The 15,938-nt window shown below is 64.5% G+C and overlaps 1 protein-coding gene across 1 annotated transcript in view; it reads right to left on the reverse strand.

The window, feature by feature from the left end:
- STX1A (syntaxin 1A) overlaps positions 1–15,938 on the reverse strand; it is a 101,038-nt gene that overhangs the window by 76,900 nt on the left and 8,200 nt on the right. Inside the window, exons 2-3 of the mRNA XM_075440048.1 lie at positions 1,995–2,072; positions 1–2 (exon numbers count right to left, since the gene is read on the reverse strand). The exon at positions 1–2 is cut by the window's left edge and continues 98 nt beyond it. Coding sequence (XP_075296163.1) covers positions 1–2; positions 1,995–2,072 — 80 coding nt within the window. The remainder of the gene's footprint in view (positions 3–1,994; positions 2,073–15,938) is intronic.

A 15,938-nucleotide genomic window follows, 5' to 3' on the forward strand; every position in this document is an offset into this window, starting at 1 on the left:
ACCTGCAGAGACCAAGCAGACAGGTCTCCTGTGAGAGGCCTGGCCTTCTGGAAAGGGGAGGGATTATTGAACCCTACCCCAAAGCACCCAGGACACGGCTGAAGCACAGCGAACGTCCTCCTGGGTGACTGCGGTCCAGCTGGATCCCCAAACTGCAGGACCCCCGAGAAACCAGAGCTCCCACACCACAGCAGCCAGCTCTGCAGTCACAGTGGTGTAACACAGACTCCACGTCCTGCATCCTCTGCGAGGCACTGAGGAACCTCTGGGTTTATTTAAATTCGCACCGGATCTGTGGATTCCCAGACTCTGCACCCGCAGCAAGGAGAACATCGCTGAGGCCGCACGTGCTGGGCTCGATCCCAGCTCAGCCCCCCACGGCTCCTTGCTCCAGGGGCCAACAGAATCACACAATCCCAGCATGGCTGGGGCCGGAAGGGCCCTCTGTGGGTCACCCACTCCAACCCCCTGCCCAAGCAGGGTCACCCAGAGCAGGGGGCACAGCACCGCGGCCAGGCGGGGCTGGAATATCTCCAGAGAAGGAGCTCCACAGCCTCCCTGGGCAGCCTGGGCCAGGGCTCCGTCACCCTCAGAGGGAAGAAGTTCTTCCTCGGGTTCAGCTGGAGCTTCCTCTGCTCCAGTTTGTGCCCATTGCCCCTTGTCGTCGTGCTGGGCACCACTGGAAAGAGTCTGGCCCCGTCCTCCTGACCCCCACCCTGCAGATATTTAGAGGCATTTCGAAGGTCCCCTCTCAGCCTTCTCTTCTCCAGGCTGAACAAGCCCAGCTCCCTCAGCCTCTCCTCGTAGGAGAGATGCTCCAGTCCCCTCCTCACCCTCGTAGCCCTCCGCTGGACTCTCTCCAGTAGCTCCTCATCTTTCTTGAACTGGGGAGCCCAGCACTGGACCCAGCACTGCAGATGGGGCCTCACCAGGGCAGAGCAGAGGGGCAGGAGAACCTCCCTCGCCCTGCTGCCCACACTCCTCCTCATGCACCCCAGAATCCCATCGGCCTTCTTGGCACCCAGGGCACGCTGCTGGCTCATGGTCACCCTGTCGTCCCCCAGCACTCCCAGTCCCTCTCCGCAGAGCTGCTCTCCAGCAGGTCAGCCCCAGCCTGTCCTGGTGCCTGGGGTTGTTCCTCGCCAGGTGCAGGACCCTGCCCTTGCCCTTGCTGAACCTCATCAGGTTCCTCTCTGCCCAACTCTCCAGCCTGTCCAGGTCTCGCTGGATGGCAGCACAGCCCGCCGGTGCGTCCACCTACCTGGCTAAGCCCAGTTTAACCCTCACCCACAGACCAGGGAGGCCAGACTTGCCACCAAACCCGTGCTGGCATCTTCCCCGGCCTCCCGAACCACCAGGAGACACGCTGGCATCGCCGGGCGGGGGAACCTCTGCCCATGCCCTCCGCCTGCCCACCCTCCAGCTCCATCTTCTCCTCGCCTCACACCACCACTTTGCTCATCTTCCTCCAGATTTTTTTTCATTCCCCACCCCCCTGCCTGCACAGACACATTTCAACACCCCCCCACACAGATCCGCGCGAAGGGTGTGCTGAAACTCCGCGCGCCGATCCTCCAGCCGCCCACACGCCAGCAGACGGCCTCTTGTTTGGTAACGACAGGCACGGAATTAAATCAACCCCGTGCAGAAGCTGCTGCTCCGCGGAGGTGCTGCCAGGAGAGGCTGGAGAGTGGGCGGCCGCAGCAGCGGGCTGGGGGTCGGACCCCCCACCACCACTCGCCCGTCCGGCTGCCTGTGGCGTTGGCACGAGGAGGAGGTGGCACAGCACGACATCCATGGGGCCCGGCAAGCCCAGACAGCCCCAGGTCCGTGCGGAGCACTGGCTCCTGCTCACCGGCGCTCTGGTCCCCGGGGACGCCGAGCATCGGTCGCAGGGCCCCCTCCTGCCGCGGCCGCAGCCCCCCGCCCGCTGCAGCGCGAACAGCAAGGTCCGAACTGGCGTTAGAGCCGCGCCGGAGGAACCAGCCTCTCACCTGCTCAAAGAACTCGTCCATGAAGCGGTCTCGGTCCACGCTGACGGTGACTTCATCGTCGTCGTCGCTGTCCTTTGCCTGCAAGGACACAGAGAGGGGCGTCAGCAAGCGCTCCCCGCCAAGCCTGCGGCTCCATTGCGGGCGCTGCTCAGCGGCACCGTCCCCTCTCCTCTGCTCGCTCGCTCCCAGGAGCTGGGGCAAACGCAGCCGGGCCGTGGGATGCCCCGGGCACCGCCGCACCAGAGCACTGCGGACACCGCGCGAGCCAGGGACGGGCACCCCAGCACTGCAGGCACCGGGCACCAACGGCCCCGCAGCACCCAGCTGGCGCGGGGCTGCAGCGGGGAACTCCACGAGCTGCCCGCAGCGGCGCGGGAGCAGCACGGCTCTGCAAGCAGCAGTGACGGGGAGCACACGGGGTGCCGTGATGGGGAAACACGAGGGGTGCGGTGATGGGGAAACACGAGGGGTGCCATGATGGAGAAACATGAGGGGTGCCATGATGGGGAAACACGAGGGGTGCCCTGATGGGGAAACACGAGGGGTGCCATGATGGGGAAACACGAGGGGTGCGGTGATGGGGAAACACGAGGGGTGCCATGATGGGGAAACACGAGGGGTGCTGTGATGGGGAAACACGAGGGGTGCCGCGGAGCACAGGGAGGATGGGAGAGAACAGCAAATCCAGCGGAACCAGCAAAGCCACAGCAGGCACATGAGACGTTGTCCTTGTCTGCAGCAGCGTACGTGTCATTGCCACCCGAGACAAAAACACCTCCTGTCCCCGCGAGGCAGGGGACGCCAGTTCACAGGGGAAAGACAAATTACAGTCCACTGCATGAAGAGACTTTTAAAAGATTATTAGCCAAACGATGGAGGGATATGGAAAAGATTATTCCCACACGATGGAGGGAAATGGAAAATGAACAGGGTGGCAAAGTTTCTTCTTGCTCTGCCTTCACTAGAGAGAAGGAGCCAGTGAAATGGAGAAGACCTAAGAGACTCGAAGCACGCTGCGGGTGAGCCCCTGCCCCACGGCCATGCCCGCACCCCTGCGGGCTCCCCTCGCGCCCCGCACCCTCCCCGCAGACGGCAGCGTCCCCGCGACACGCAGCACCCAGCTCCCTCCCGGCGCTCTCTGCTCCCAAAGCCCGTCCGCCCGCTCTCGCAGCGGGGAGCTGCGGGTCCCTGCCACGGGTCACAGCCCGGCACCCAGAGCTCCACGCAGAGCTGGACGCGCGGCCGCGGCCGGCAGCACCCTGGGGCCTGGCTGGACTTGTCCAACGCCAGACGAAAGACAAACTGGGACGAGGGTCTCTCGGCTGAGGCGTCCAGAGCCGAGGAGCTAACAAAGGGACTAATTAGCTGCTGCTTATCTCATCAGGCAAAGCGAGGGGGCATGGCCCATCCCTGTGACCCCAGGGATCTGTGGGGCGCGCGGAGGCTGCGCAGCCGGAGGTCGCTTCAGAGATGGCTTGGGATAAAGCCCAGACGGCCCCGGAGGCGCACACTGAGCTGCCCGCTCCGCAGGCGTCACGCTGCCCAGCCCCGCCGCTGGCACGCGACGTCCCACGCCAGGAGCCAGCCGATGGCCCGTCACCGGCTGAGTCCCACCTCACCGAAAGGTTTCCAAAAATCGGCACTTGAAACTCTCTTTGGGCGGAGGAGCCGAGCGAGAACTCCACCTGACGGACGGGGCGACGGCCCCGAACCTCCCCCCCCCAAGGGACGTCTTTCGGTCACAGTCGCGCTCTGGCCGTGCCGGACGCGTCCCCGCGAGCGCGGCGTGAACGGCAGCGCCGAACCTTTCCTTCGAGCTCGGCTTCTGCAGACGGCGTCGCTCGACGGCAATGCCCGACCTGCGATCCCTGCCGCGGGAATGAATTCCCCGTGGCTCCAGCTCCGCGCAGCCGTTTCAGTGACAGTCCTGGGGGCTCTGGCAGGCGACTGGAACCTGAGAAGGGGCTCCACACCCCACCCTCAGACACAAACCGGTGACCAAGCCCGGGACCAGGAGCGGATCCAGCCGCACCGGACTCTCCTCTGAGAGAGTTTAGAACACACGGGGTCTGCTCCGACCCTCGTGACTCCACGGGAGGGCTCTCCTTTGCCGCTTCTCAGACTCCCCTCACCCCGCTGTAACGTGGCACACCCGGGGCAGGGCTCAGCCGTGGGCTATGTCACAGCCCCCCTGCACCCCGCTGCAGGAGGGAACTTCTTCCCTCTGAGGGTGACGGAGCCCTGGCCCAGGCTGCCCAGGGAGGCTGTGGAGTCTCCTTCTCTGGAGATATTCCAGCCCCGCCTGGCCGCGGTGCTGTGCCCCCTGCTCTGGGTGACCCTGCTTGGGCAGGGGGTTGGACTAGATGACCCACAGAGGTCCCTTCCAACCCCTACTATTCTGTGATTCTGTGATGCTGCCAGGCTGGGGGCCCCGCGCCCTCGCCTCCCCCTGTCCCCTGCATCCCTGCGCTGGCCTCGCTCGAAACCCGCCTTGGCGGAACGACGGCTGTCGCCCCGGCCCCGCTGCCGACCCCGCCACCCGCTCAGCCTGCGGGCGAGCCCCGCTTCACCGGCCCAGCCGCCGCCAGCTGTGAGCAAAGCTTTGCCCGGGGGCCGCAAACAGCCCCAGAGCAGCGCCCGCGCCCGCGCTGTCGCTCCCGGGGCACGGCAGGAGCTCCCACCGCCGAGGAGGTGAAACAGCGTCGCTCCCCGCAGCCAGGAAGATGTCGGCACCGACGGATGCGCGCGGCGTGGATGCGGCTAACGGCCATGTTTGCGATTCAGCTCACTGGAAATCCGGCTTGGCTTGTGCCGTGCTTGACCCTTGTACCCTCGTAGGGCTACGAGGATGAGGAGGGGACTGGAACATCTCTCCTACGAGGAGAGGCTGAGGGAGCTGGGCTTGTTCAGCCTGGAGAAGAGAAGGCTGCGAGGGGACCTTAGAAATGCCTACAAATATCTGCAGGGTGGGGGTCAGGAGGACGGGGCCAGACTCTTTCCAGTGGTGCCCAGTGACAGGACAAGGGGCAACGGGCACAAACTGAAGCAGAGGAAGCTCCAGCTGAACCCGAGGAAGAACTTCTTCCCTCTGAGGGTGACGGAGCCCTGGCCCAGGCTGCCCAGGGAGGCTGTGGAGTCTCCTTCTCTGGAGATATTCCAGCCCCCCTGGCCGCGGTGCTGTGCCCCCTGCTCTGGGTGACCCTGCTTGGGCAGGGGGTTGGGCTGGGGGACCCACAGAGGTCCCTGCCAACCCCTAACGTTCTGTGATTCTGTGATTCTGTGATTTTAAGCATCAGTTCCAAACCCCCTGCCCGCAGTTCAGCCGGTGGTACCCAGAGCCCCCCCGACGGGCAGCCACAGCCCCCCCACCTCCGGCACGGCCCAGGGGATGTTGCCAGCGCACACAAACAGGGACGGCTTCCACCTGCCTTGCGCCAGCGTTACCCCCGCCGGCACGAGCGGCCCCAACCTCCCACCCCCCGCCCCGAGGATCCCAGACACTCATCGCGCCCGCGGGTCCTGGGGACGGACGTCGCGCGGGATGGAAGACGCAGCCACCACCCGGCCACGTGCGTCCCCGGCCACAGCGTCCTCCTCCCCGCTGCCCTGCCCAGCCGCTCCGGGCCGGCGACGCGGACGGGCCCGACGTCCCGGCAGCGAGCGGTCTCATCCCGCGGGACTGCGGCTCTGGGCTGTGCTTCCACAGCTCGGCGCAACCGGGAGGCTGCCGCGTGGCGGGCTGCGCTGCGGGGACATTTCCCGGAGGAAATGGGGCTGCTCTTCCAGCTGAGCTCCTGCACCCGCTGTCCCGCTCCGGTTCCGTGCTCCTTCCAGCCCTGCTGACCCCAGCGCAGTGTCCTCAGGCAGCAGCCCACCGCAGAATTTCACAGAATCACAGAATAGTAGGGGTTGGCAGGGCCCTCTGGGGGTCACCCAGCCCAACCCCCTGCCCAAGCAGGGTCACCCAGAGCAGGCTGCACAGCACCGCGTCCAGGCGGGGCTGGAATATCTCCAGAGAAGGAGACTCCCCAGCCTCCCTGGGCAGCCTGGGCCAGGGCTCCGGCACCCTCAGAGGGAAGAAGTTCTTCCTCGGGTTCAGCTGGAGCTTCCTCTGCTTCAGTTTGTGCCCGTTGCCCCTTGTCCTGTCGCTGGGCACCACTGGAAAGAGTCTGGCCCCGTCCTCCTGACACCCACCCTGCAGATATTTAGAGGCATTTCTAAGGTCCCCTCGCAGCCTTCTCTTCTTCAGGCTGAATAAGCCCAGCTCCCTCAGCCTCTCCTCATAGGGGAGATGCTCCAGTCCCCTCACCATCCTCGCAGCCCTCCGCCCGACCACCCCGGACAGACGGGCGCGTCCCCGTGTCCCCAGGCACCCGGCCCAGCCCCTCGTCCTGCCCTGAGGCTCCCCCGGGTGCAGCGCCTGGGGCAGACAGCCCGAGGGGCTCCGCGTGGGGAGCAGCTCTGCCAGGGGACACGTGTCCCGCCCGCAGCTCCGCACCACCCCGGCACACAGCAGGACAGCCACCCGCCGAGAGGGCTCCAGGGAACGGAGTCGAGAGCACCCGTGGAGAAGGACTGGGGATGGATGGAGGGATGGATGGATGGAGGGAGGGATGGATGGAGGGATGGATGGATGGATGGAGGGATGGATGGATGGAGGGATGGATGGATGAAGGGATGGATGGATGGAGGGATGGATGGAGGGATGGATGGAGGGATGGATAGATGGATGGAGGGATGGATGGAGGGATGGATGGATGGATGGACGGAGGGATGGATGGATGGAGGGATGGATGGATGGATGGATGGAGGGATGGATGGATGGATGGATGGAGGGATGGAGGGATGGAGGGATGGAGGGATGGAGGGATGGATGGAGGGATGGATGGATGGAGGGATGGAGGGATGGATGGAGGGAGGGATGGATGGATGGATGGATGGATGGAGGGATGGATGGAGAGCACCCTGCAGAGAAGGACTGGGGGATGCTGGTGGGTGACAGACGGGACATCAGCCGGCCACGTGCGCTGGCAGCCCTGAAGGCCAAGCGTCTCCTGGGCTGCGTCCCCAGCAGCGGGGCCAGCGGGGCGAGGGAGGGGATGCTCCCCCTCTGCCCCCCTCTCCTCACCCCCCCTGCAGCCCTGCGCCCAGCTCGGGGGTCCCCACCACAAGACAGCGCTTGGAGACGGAGCGAGGGGGGGTGAGGCTGGACATCGGGGAGGAATGTTCTGCGCTGAGGGTGCTGAGGCCCTGGCACTGGGTGCCCGGAGAAGCTGTGGCTGCTCCATCCCTGGCCGAGTTCAAGGCCAGGTTGGATGGGGCTGTGAGCAGCCTGGGCTGGTGGAAGGGGTCCCTGCCATGGCAGGGGTTGGGCTGGGTGGGCCTTGAAGGTCCCTGCCAACCCAAACCGCGCCGTGATGCTGTGCAAGCCCCCTCCCAGGACGGGAAACACCAGGAAGCCTCTTCAGCCCTGCACAGAAGATGCACTTCCATCACAACTTCTCCTGCACCTGCCCAGATTTTTCTGCCTTCATGCTGGCAGAATCCTCATTCGCAGGAATTTTTAGCCCCTCTCTGCAGCCTGCCAGGGAAGCATTCCCCATCGCTGAGTTGAAATGAGGGCTTTTACTGTGCCTGGGCGCGCCGGAGCGTGGGCAGCCGAGGAGAGGCAGCAGGTCAGCACGCTGCCGGGGAAGATGCCCGGCTCCTCGCCACCTCCAGCACGGCCCGGGCTCACTGCACGCAGGGTGCCACGTCGCTGCTCCATCCCATTCCCGCCGCCCGCTGGAACCCGTCACTCGGTAGAGCCATAAATCCCAGAGGAAGGCACCCCACTGCCGGGCAGAGGGCTTCTGCCACAGCCACGCGCAGCTTTCCTGGAGGCATTTCCACCTCCAGGGCCGCTCAGCCCGCAGGCAGGGCGATGGTTATTTCAGGCAGGCACCGAACGCGGAGAGCGGCACAGAAACCCAGCCGGGAGCCCGCGGAAAGGAAATTGGCAGGATGGAGCCCGCTGGTCGGGAGGGCAGGCGTCACCCCGGGCCGGGGACGGGCACCATCTGCCCAGCCCACGTCACGGGCAGTGCCCCGCGGCGTCCGGCCAACGGCCCCGACCCCAGACCCTGCAGCAGGCAGCAGCAGCGGCGCTGGCTGCAGGGCTCGCCACGGCGCGAGGGGGAGGAGATGCCAGCGGGCACAGCGCCCTGGCACGCAGGGCACTGAGGGACCAGCTGCTCCCAGCACCCCACTGCGTCCCGGGGCTCGGTCCAGGCACGCCACCGGCCCTCACAGGCACCCTCACCCCACGCCTGAAGTCTCCTCCCATCCACGGCTGCCAAAGCATCAACGAACCTGACGCACCGTCCCTACGGAAACCCAACGTGACCACCCAGCCGACCACGCTGTGGCTTCCACGGTTCTACAGCCCCAGCTGGGAGCGTCCCAGGTTCCCAAAGCCACGAGGGAAGCTCTGGTCTAGGTCAGAGCTGCTCGCTGGTGCTGCCTTCAAAAGCCTGGGCTTGCTCCCCAGAGACAGCCAGGAGCACAAGCTCCCAGCACCCCACAGGCACCCCGGGCACATTCCCCTCCCCGTGATTCTCGGCTGTCGCAGCGGCCGTCCACCCATCCCCACGTCCGTCCACCCATCCCCGCATCCATCCACCCGTCCCCGCGTCCGTCCACCCATCCCCACGTCCGTCCACCCATCCCCACGTCCATCCACCCATCCCCGCGTCCGTCCACCCATCCCCGCGTCCGTCCACCCATCCCCACGTCCATCCACCCATCCCCGCGTCCGTCCACCCATTCCCACATCCATCCACCCATCCCCACGTCCATCCACCCATCCCCACGTCCGTCCACCCATCCCCACGTCCGTCCACCCATCCCCACGTCCATCCACCCATCCCCACGTCAGTCCACCCATCCCCGCGTCCGTCCACCCATCCTCACGTCCGTCCACCCATCCCCGCGTCCATCCACCCATCCCCATGTCCATCCACCCATCCCCGCGTCCGTCCACCCATCCCCGCGTCCGTCCACCCATCCCCACGTCCGTCCATCCATCCCCACGTCCGTCCATCCATCCCCGCGTCCGTCCACCCATCCCCATGTCCATCCACCCATCCCCACGTCCATCCACCCATCCCCACATCTGTCCACCCATCCCCACGTCCATCCACCCATCCCCGCGTCCGCCGGGAACGCCCAGCGTGCTGCACCCGCAGGCTGCCCCGAGCCTCCCCGTGGATAGAGGACGCGGAGCCGCGACACGGCGCGGGACGGCCGCGTGCCTGGGGTGAGACCAGCTCCAAACACGGCTCTGGGCGTGCGACGAGCCCAGGTTCATCAACACACGGGGCCAGCAAGCAGCTCCGCGGCGCGGTCGCCTCGGCCGTCGCTGGTGTCCCTCAGGGCCTCACAGGGTTCAACACGCCCCTCCATGGGGTCCCAGCCCCGCGGGGAGGCAGAGCCCAGCGCCGTGCCCTCCCCGAGCTGCCGTGCCCTCCCGCACGAAGCGGAGCGGCGGACGGACAGACGCTGCAGAGCCCCGGAGCGTCCCAGCTCAGTGGGTTTTGCAATCAGCACGCTGCTAACGAATTCATTACCGCGCCAATGACATCGCTCCGGTTCAAACCAGCCCCGCTTGCTCCACGGGGACTTTCTGGAAGGTGGCAGAGGAGCACGAACCAACCCCACAGGCTCGAAGCCTGCTCTCCTCTGAAGAGCAAGAGGCAGCAGGCAGGCCAGCTGCGGTGGGGCCAATGAGGTCTCCATCGTCTCAGCAGCCGCTACGCGCAGGCCGGGGCTCCTGCCGTCTCCTGTTAGCGTTGCAGATGAATCTGACCGTGTCCAGGGCATTGTGTGGGCAGCAGGGCGAGGGAGGTTCTCCTGCCCCTCTGCTCTGCCCTGGGGAGGCCCCATCTGCAGTGCTGGGTCCAGTGCTGGGCTCCCCAGTTCAAGAAAGATGAGGAGCTGCTGGAGAGAGTACAGCGCAGGGCTGCGAGGATGAGGAGGGGACTGGAGCATCTCTCCTATGAGGAGAGGCTGAGGGAGCTGGGCTTGTTCAGCCTGGAGAAGAGAAGGCTGCGAGGGGACCTTAGAAATGCCTCTAAATATCTGCAGGGTGGGGGTCAGGAGGACAGGGCCAGACTCTTTCCAGTGGTGCCCAGCGACAGGACAAGGGGCAACGGGCACAAACTGAAGCAGAGGAAGCTCCAGTTGAACCCGAGGAAGAACTTCTTCCCTCTGAGGGTGACGGAGCCCTGGCCCAGGCTGCCCAGGGAGGCTGTGGAGTCTCCTTCTCTGGAGATATTCCAGCCCCGCCTGGACGCGGTGCTGTGCCCCCTGCTCTGGGTGACCCTGCTTGGGCAGGGGGCTGGGCTGGGGGACCCCAGAGGTCCCTGCCAGCCCCCACCATTCTGGGATTCTGTGATCTCCGGAGCCGGTGCCGGCAGCAGAGCTGTGCCTGGGGCACAGGGGCGATGAGGCCGGCCACGCTGGGCACCCCCGCATCACAGGGGTCCACGCGACCCCCAGCGCATCCCCCCACCAAGCCCCGCTGGCACTTGCCACCGCGCCAGCCCACCCTCGCCCGCGGCCGCTCGCTCCCGCGCACAGACGGGCAGCGGGGCGCCCACCCCCGCCGGAGATAAGGCAGGCGCCCCAAAAGCTCAACGAGAGGAAAAACAGCTGCCACCCCCTCTCAGGGACCATTCTGGCGAGCAAAGAAAGGCCTCGTCCCGGAGAGATGCGGGACGCCACGCGCCGGCTCCACGCCCGGGCTGACTCAGTGGCTGCTGGGGGGGGGATGCTCAGTGGCTGCTGGGGGGGGGATGCTCAGTGGCTGCTAGGGGGGGGATGCTCAGTGGCTGCTGGGGGGGGGATGCTCAGTGGCTGCTGGGGGGGGGGATGCTCAGTGGCTGCTAGGGGGGGATGCTCAGTGGCTGCTAGGGGGGGGATGCTCAGTGGCTGCTGGGGGGGGATGCTCAGTGGCTGCTGGGGGGGGGGATGCTTAGTGGCTGCTGGAGGGGGGGATGCTCAGTGGCTGCTGGGGGGGGGATGCTCAGTGGCTGCTAGGGGGGGATGCTCAGTGGCTGCTAGGGGGGGGATGCTCAGTGGCTGCTGGGGGGGGATGCTCAGTGGCTGCTGGGGGGGGGGATGCTTAGTGGCTGCTGGAGGGGGGGATGCTCAGTGGCTGCTGGGGGGGGGATGCTCAGTGGCTGCTGGAGGGGGGGATGCTCAGTGGCTGCTGGGGGGGGGATGCTCAGTGGCTGCTGGGGGGGATGCTCAGTGGCTGCTGGGGGCGGGATGCTCAGTGGCTGCTGGGGGTGGGGGGATGCTCAGTGGCTGCTGGGGGGGGGTGCTCAGTGGCTGCTCAGGGCGGGGGGGATGCTCAGTGGCTGCTGGGGGTGGGGGGATGCTCAGTGGTTCCTGGGGGTGGGGGGATGCTCAGTGGCTACTGGGGGGGGGAGGCTCAGTGGCTGCTGGGGGGGGATGCTCAGTGGCTGCTGGGGGGGGTGCTCAGTGGCTGCTGGGGGGGGGATGCTCAATGGGTCGGGGCCACAGCCCCCCGTGGAGCGGCACACAGGGGCCCAGCACCAGTCGTCACCTTCTTCACAGCCACGAGCCCAGGGCACCGCTGCCGGCAGCCACGGCAGCTTGGTCCCCACGGCTCCGGCGGGCGGCCGCGCACGTCACCGAGGAGGACGAGGTCGGAATAACTCAGCAGCGAGCTGCACCGAGATCTCTTCTCGGCCATCTTAGAAAGCCTACAGGACACATATGAGAGCGTAGGGGTGCCCAGCTCCCTGGCAGCATCCCAGCTCAGCTCGGCGGTGCTCGGCAGCAGAAGAGCAGCTCCCTGCAGCTCCGCTGCCAAAGCTTCACGTGAGCAAGGTCCAAGGCACCCTCAGGTCTCCTGCCCAGCAAACCCCCACCACCCTCGTTCTGGGAGGCTGCCCTGACCCTTCACACCTCCAGGCTGGCGTCGGCGTTTCGCAGCAGCCAAACCAAGCCTCTCCTCGGGAGCCGAGGCCCAAGTTCTGCTCCGGAGGGCTTGCAGGGAGGTGGTGTCGAGGCTGCGGACGAGGGCAGCCGGAGGGTCTGCTCCTGGGAGAGCCCTGGAGCGCTGAGACCACGGCTTCGACTACCTACAGCCGCAGCCTTGGCCCTTCTTGCAGACGATACAAACGGAACAGCTACGCAGCACAACACACCGGGTATTTTACAGCAGAGAGGCCTCAACTTGGCTACGTCCAGCTCTGGTACTCACCAAAACCAGCCCCTACTTCCCACTAACGACTTTCTGAGGAATAACGGTTCGAGGCCCAAATGGCTTCAGCATTCAGCAACACCTGCCCGAGTCAGGAGGCGTTTCCAATTTCCAGCACCAGCAGCGCAAGGGAGAACAAGATTTCCAAGAGTTTTGTCCTTCGGTGTTGGCTTTCCTTGCTGCAGAATGACGTTACCGACCTTTGGCACGAAGCCCGACCCGTTTATCAGAGCCGCGGCCAACTCTTCAGCCCAGTTTTAGAAGCAGGCATGTGAAATTCCATTTAACTGCTAAGAGCCAATGCCAGAGGTGACAGAGGTGCCACCAGCCCTGCCGAGGGCAAGGACCTGGGCTCATCGACCTCCTCCTGCAGCCCTCGGACATGGACGGTACCGTCATCTACCGGAAAGAAAGCCATACTTTACAGTCAATACTTTACAAACTTGCAATCATGGCTAAAGAATAATTTGGCTGAAAAGCAGCAGCCAGACTTATTTCATCCAAAATTAATTTCTTAACGTCCTTGTGATCGTGGCAACATCCTCGTTACGGCGTCTGTGCAGACTGGCGCTGGCAGCCGCGGCACTCGCCTCTCCTCTCCACTCCGTCCCGCACTCAGCAGGGCCAGCACGCAGAGAGGTCTCTGCCAGGACCACCACCACGCTTTGGTGGCTACCAAGTGCTCTGTGATTGACACCAAGCCCTGGTGATCCCCACCAGCAGCCGGGAAGCCGCCAGTGAAAAGAGAAGGAAAGCCTCGGGCAGAGGAGGTGACGCAAGCGGCCGTAGCTCCCACGGCCGTGTCATCAGGAGAGGATCGATACGTGAAAATCAAGGCAGTCCATAAAATAGATATCCTCCAAACCAGACAGCACTGCCTACAAACAGACGCTGATGGAACGTGTCGGGTTGGAAGGGACCTTCAAAGACCACCCAGTCACAGAATCACAGAATCACAGAATAGTAGGGGTTGGAAGGGACCTCTGTGGGTCACCCAGTCCAACCCTCCTGCCGAAGCAGGGTCACCCAGAGCAGGCTGCACAGCACCGCGGCCAGGCGGGTCTGGAATATCTCCAGAGAAGGAGACTCCACCACCTCCCTGGGCAGCCTGGGCCAGGGCTCCGTCACCCTCAGAGGGAAGAAGTTCTTCCTCGGGTTCATCTGGAGCTTCCTGTGCCTCAGTTTGTGCCCATTGCCCCTTGTCCTGTCGCTGGGCACCACTGAAAAGAGTCTGGCCCCATCCTCCTGACACCCACCCTGCAGATATTTGTAAGCATTTCTAAGGTCCCCTCGCAGCCTTCTCTTCTTCAGGCTGAACAAGCCCAGTTCCCTCAGCCTCTCCTCGTAGGGGAGATGTTCCAGTCCAACAGCCAGCTGTGGCCAGGGACACCGTCCACCCGAGCAGGCTGCTCACACAGTCACCAACGCTCAAACACAGGAATGACATTTCCTCGGCGCTCTTGCCCGGACCATCTAATGGCAACGCAGCACCATCCAGGTGAGACACCGACCCTCCTGGAAGGCAAATCTCAAATGTCTTTGGGAAAACGCAAACAGTCCCTTCCTACACCACAAACCCAAAGTCTGACAGGACTTGATAGCAGATGTGTAAGCAACGGCACATAAAAAGGGAGACTTCACACACGAAAATCCACAGCAGACATCACAGCAGAAGTACTGCAAGACGGGAAGCGGCCACGGCTGGCAGTAAGCTTCTGAAAACTTGCAGGACAATGCGAGCAGAAGGCTTTATTTCTAATTATTTTTTAGTTAGTTCCCATGAAAAGAAACCCGGGTCTGTAAGTATCCCCGAGAAACGGAAATACGACGCCATTAACAGACAGCTCCGTCCCGTCTCGCAGCAGATTACGACACCACACAGCCTGGGTTTGTCGCCCACACCCGGCGGCGAATGCCAAGGTGCTGGTGGAGGCCAGAGGAGCTGGCAGCAGGTAAGAGGAACCTTCTCCAGCCGAAGGAGAAGGCTGGCCTAAGAACAAATGAACACAAATAATTCTGGGCAGGAGATCTGGAATTTTACAACCCAGTCAGGACCTGATCTAGAAGAATATTTCACTCCCATGGCAATGGGAGTTGGCCAAAATGATCTTTGAAGATCCTTTCCAACGCAAACCATTCAACGATTCAATGGCTGTGGTCCTGCAACGACTGCCCAGCGGCAGCAGGGACAAGCAACTTCTCTGCAAGAGGTCCTGACAAGGTTGTGAAAGAGGCCAAGGAGGCTGCAAGGTCCTGAACGCAGCCGCACGTGCCCGGCAATGGCCTCAACCGCAAAGGGACCTGGACAACCTCTCCTGGTGAGCAGCACCCGTACCCTGCACCCGAGGGGAAGTCCTTCCTTGGCCTGACCTCCCCTTGCATTCAGTGAAGGTTAAAGGAAATAAAACCTCTGCTTATAAAACTCGAACTAGACAACACGGCAGCTCAAGAAAAGCCGAGCACGAACACCGCAGTGAATTCACAGCGGATTTCTCCGCGTCCGAGGACGCCTGGGTAAGACGGTCGCCCGCAGCGGCGTGCACAGGGCCACGTCCGACCTGCAGATTGGAGGCCCTGAAGAAACCTCCTTCCTGATGTGACCCGCTGGCGTTCAAACACCGGAGTCTGGAGAAGGCAATGGAGAAGCGCGGGGCAGGAGGGCCACACCTACGGTCTTCTGCAGGAACGGCAGTGAGGTGCCTCCAGGTTCACACCACCACCTCCCAAACGTCACCGCACCCCACACCAGCACCACGCCAGAAGCTGTATGGGCTCCGTCCCACGGGTGGCCAGCGGGGCGAGGGAGGGGATGCTCCCCCTCTGCTCCCCTCTCCTCACCCCCCCTGCAGCCCTGCGCCCAGCTCGGGGGTCCCCACCACAAGACAGCGCTTGGAGACGGAGCGAGGGGGGGTGAGGCTGGACATTGGGGAGGAATGTTCTGCGCTGAGGGTGCTGAGGCCCTGGCACTGGGTGCCCGGAGAAGCTGTGGCTGCCCCATCTCTGGCCGGGTTCAAGGCCAGGCTGGACGGGGCTGGGAGCAGCCTGGGCTGGTGGAAGGGGTCCCTGCCATGGCAGGGGTTCGGCTGGGTGGGCCTCGAAGGTCCCTGCCAACCCAAACCGCTCTGTGAGCCCCTGACGCACCACGAGCCCCCGCCTGTCCCTGCCCACAGCCCTCGCTCTGCTCCCCGCCGGGGGTCGAGGCAGTGCCCCCGTCTCAGACACCAGCCCTGCGCCGGGCGCCGAACAGCCGGCAGCGCGCGGCTCATCGCCCTGCGGCCGGCCCAGCAGCGCTTCCCATGCCCGGCGCCTCCAGAGCTGCCTCGGAGTAGGATGTTCCTAAGTAAAGACGGTCCCGCTGCCTGCTCTGGTCCTGACACAGCATCGCTCTGCTTCTGCCTCGTACCCGCAGCCAGTTTGCTGATGACACCAAACTGGGAGGACTGGTGGGTACACCAGCAGGCTGTGCTGCCATCCAGCGTGACCTGGGCAGGCTGGAGAGTTGGGCAGAGAGGAACCTGATGAGGTTCAGCAAGGGCAAGGGCAGGGTCCTGCACCTGGGGAGGAACAACTCCAGGCACCAGGACAGGCTGGGGCTGACCTGCTGGAGAGCAGCTCTGTGGAGAGGGACTGGGAGTGCTGGGGGACGGCAGGGTGACCATGAGCCAGCAGCA

This window comes from Opisthocomus hoazin, chromosome 20 (assembly GCF_030867145.1).
Source record: "Opisthocomus hoazin isolate bOpiHoa1 chromosome 20, bOpiHoa1.hap1, whole genome shotgun sequence".
Taxonomy (NCBI): Eukaryota; Metazoa; Chordata; class Aves; order Opisthocomiformes; family Opisthocomidae; genus Opisthocomus; species Opisthocomus hoazin.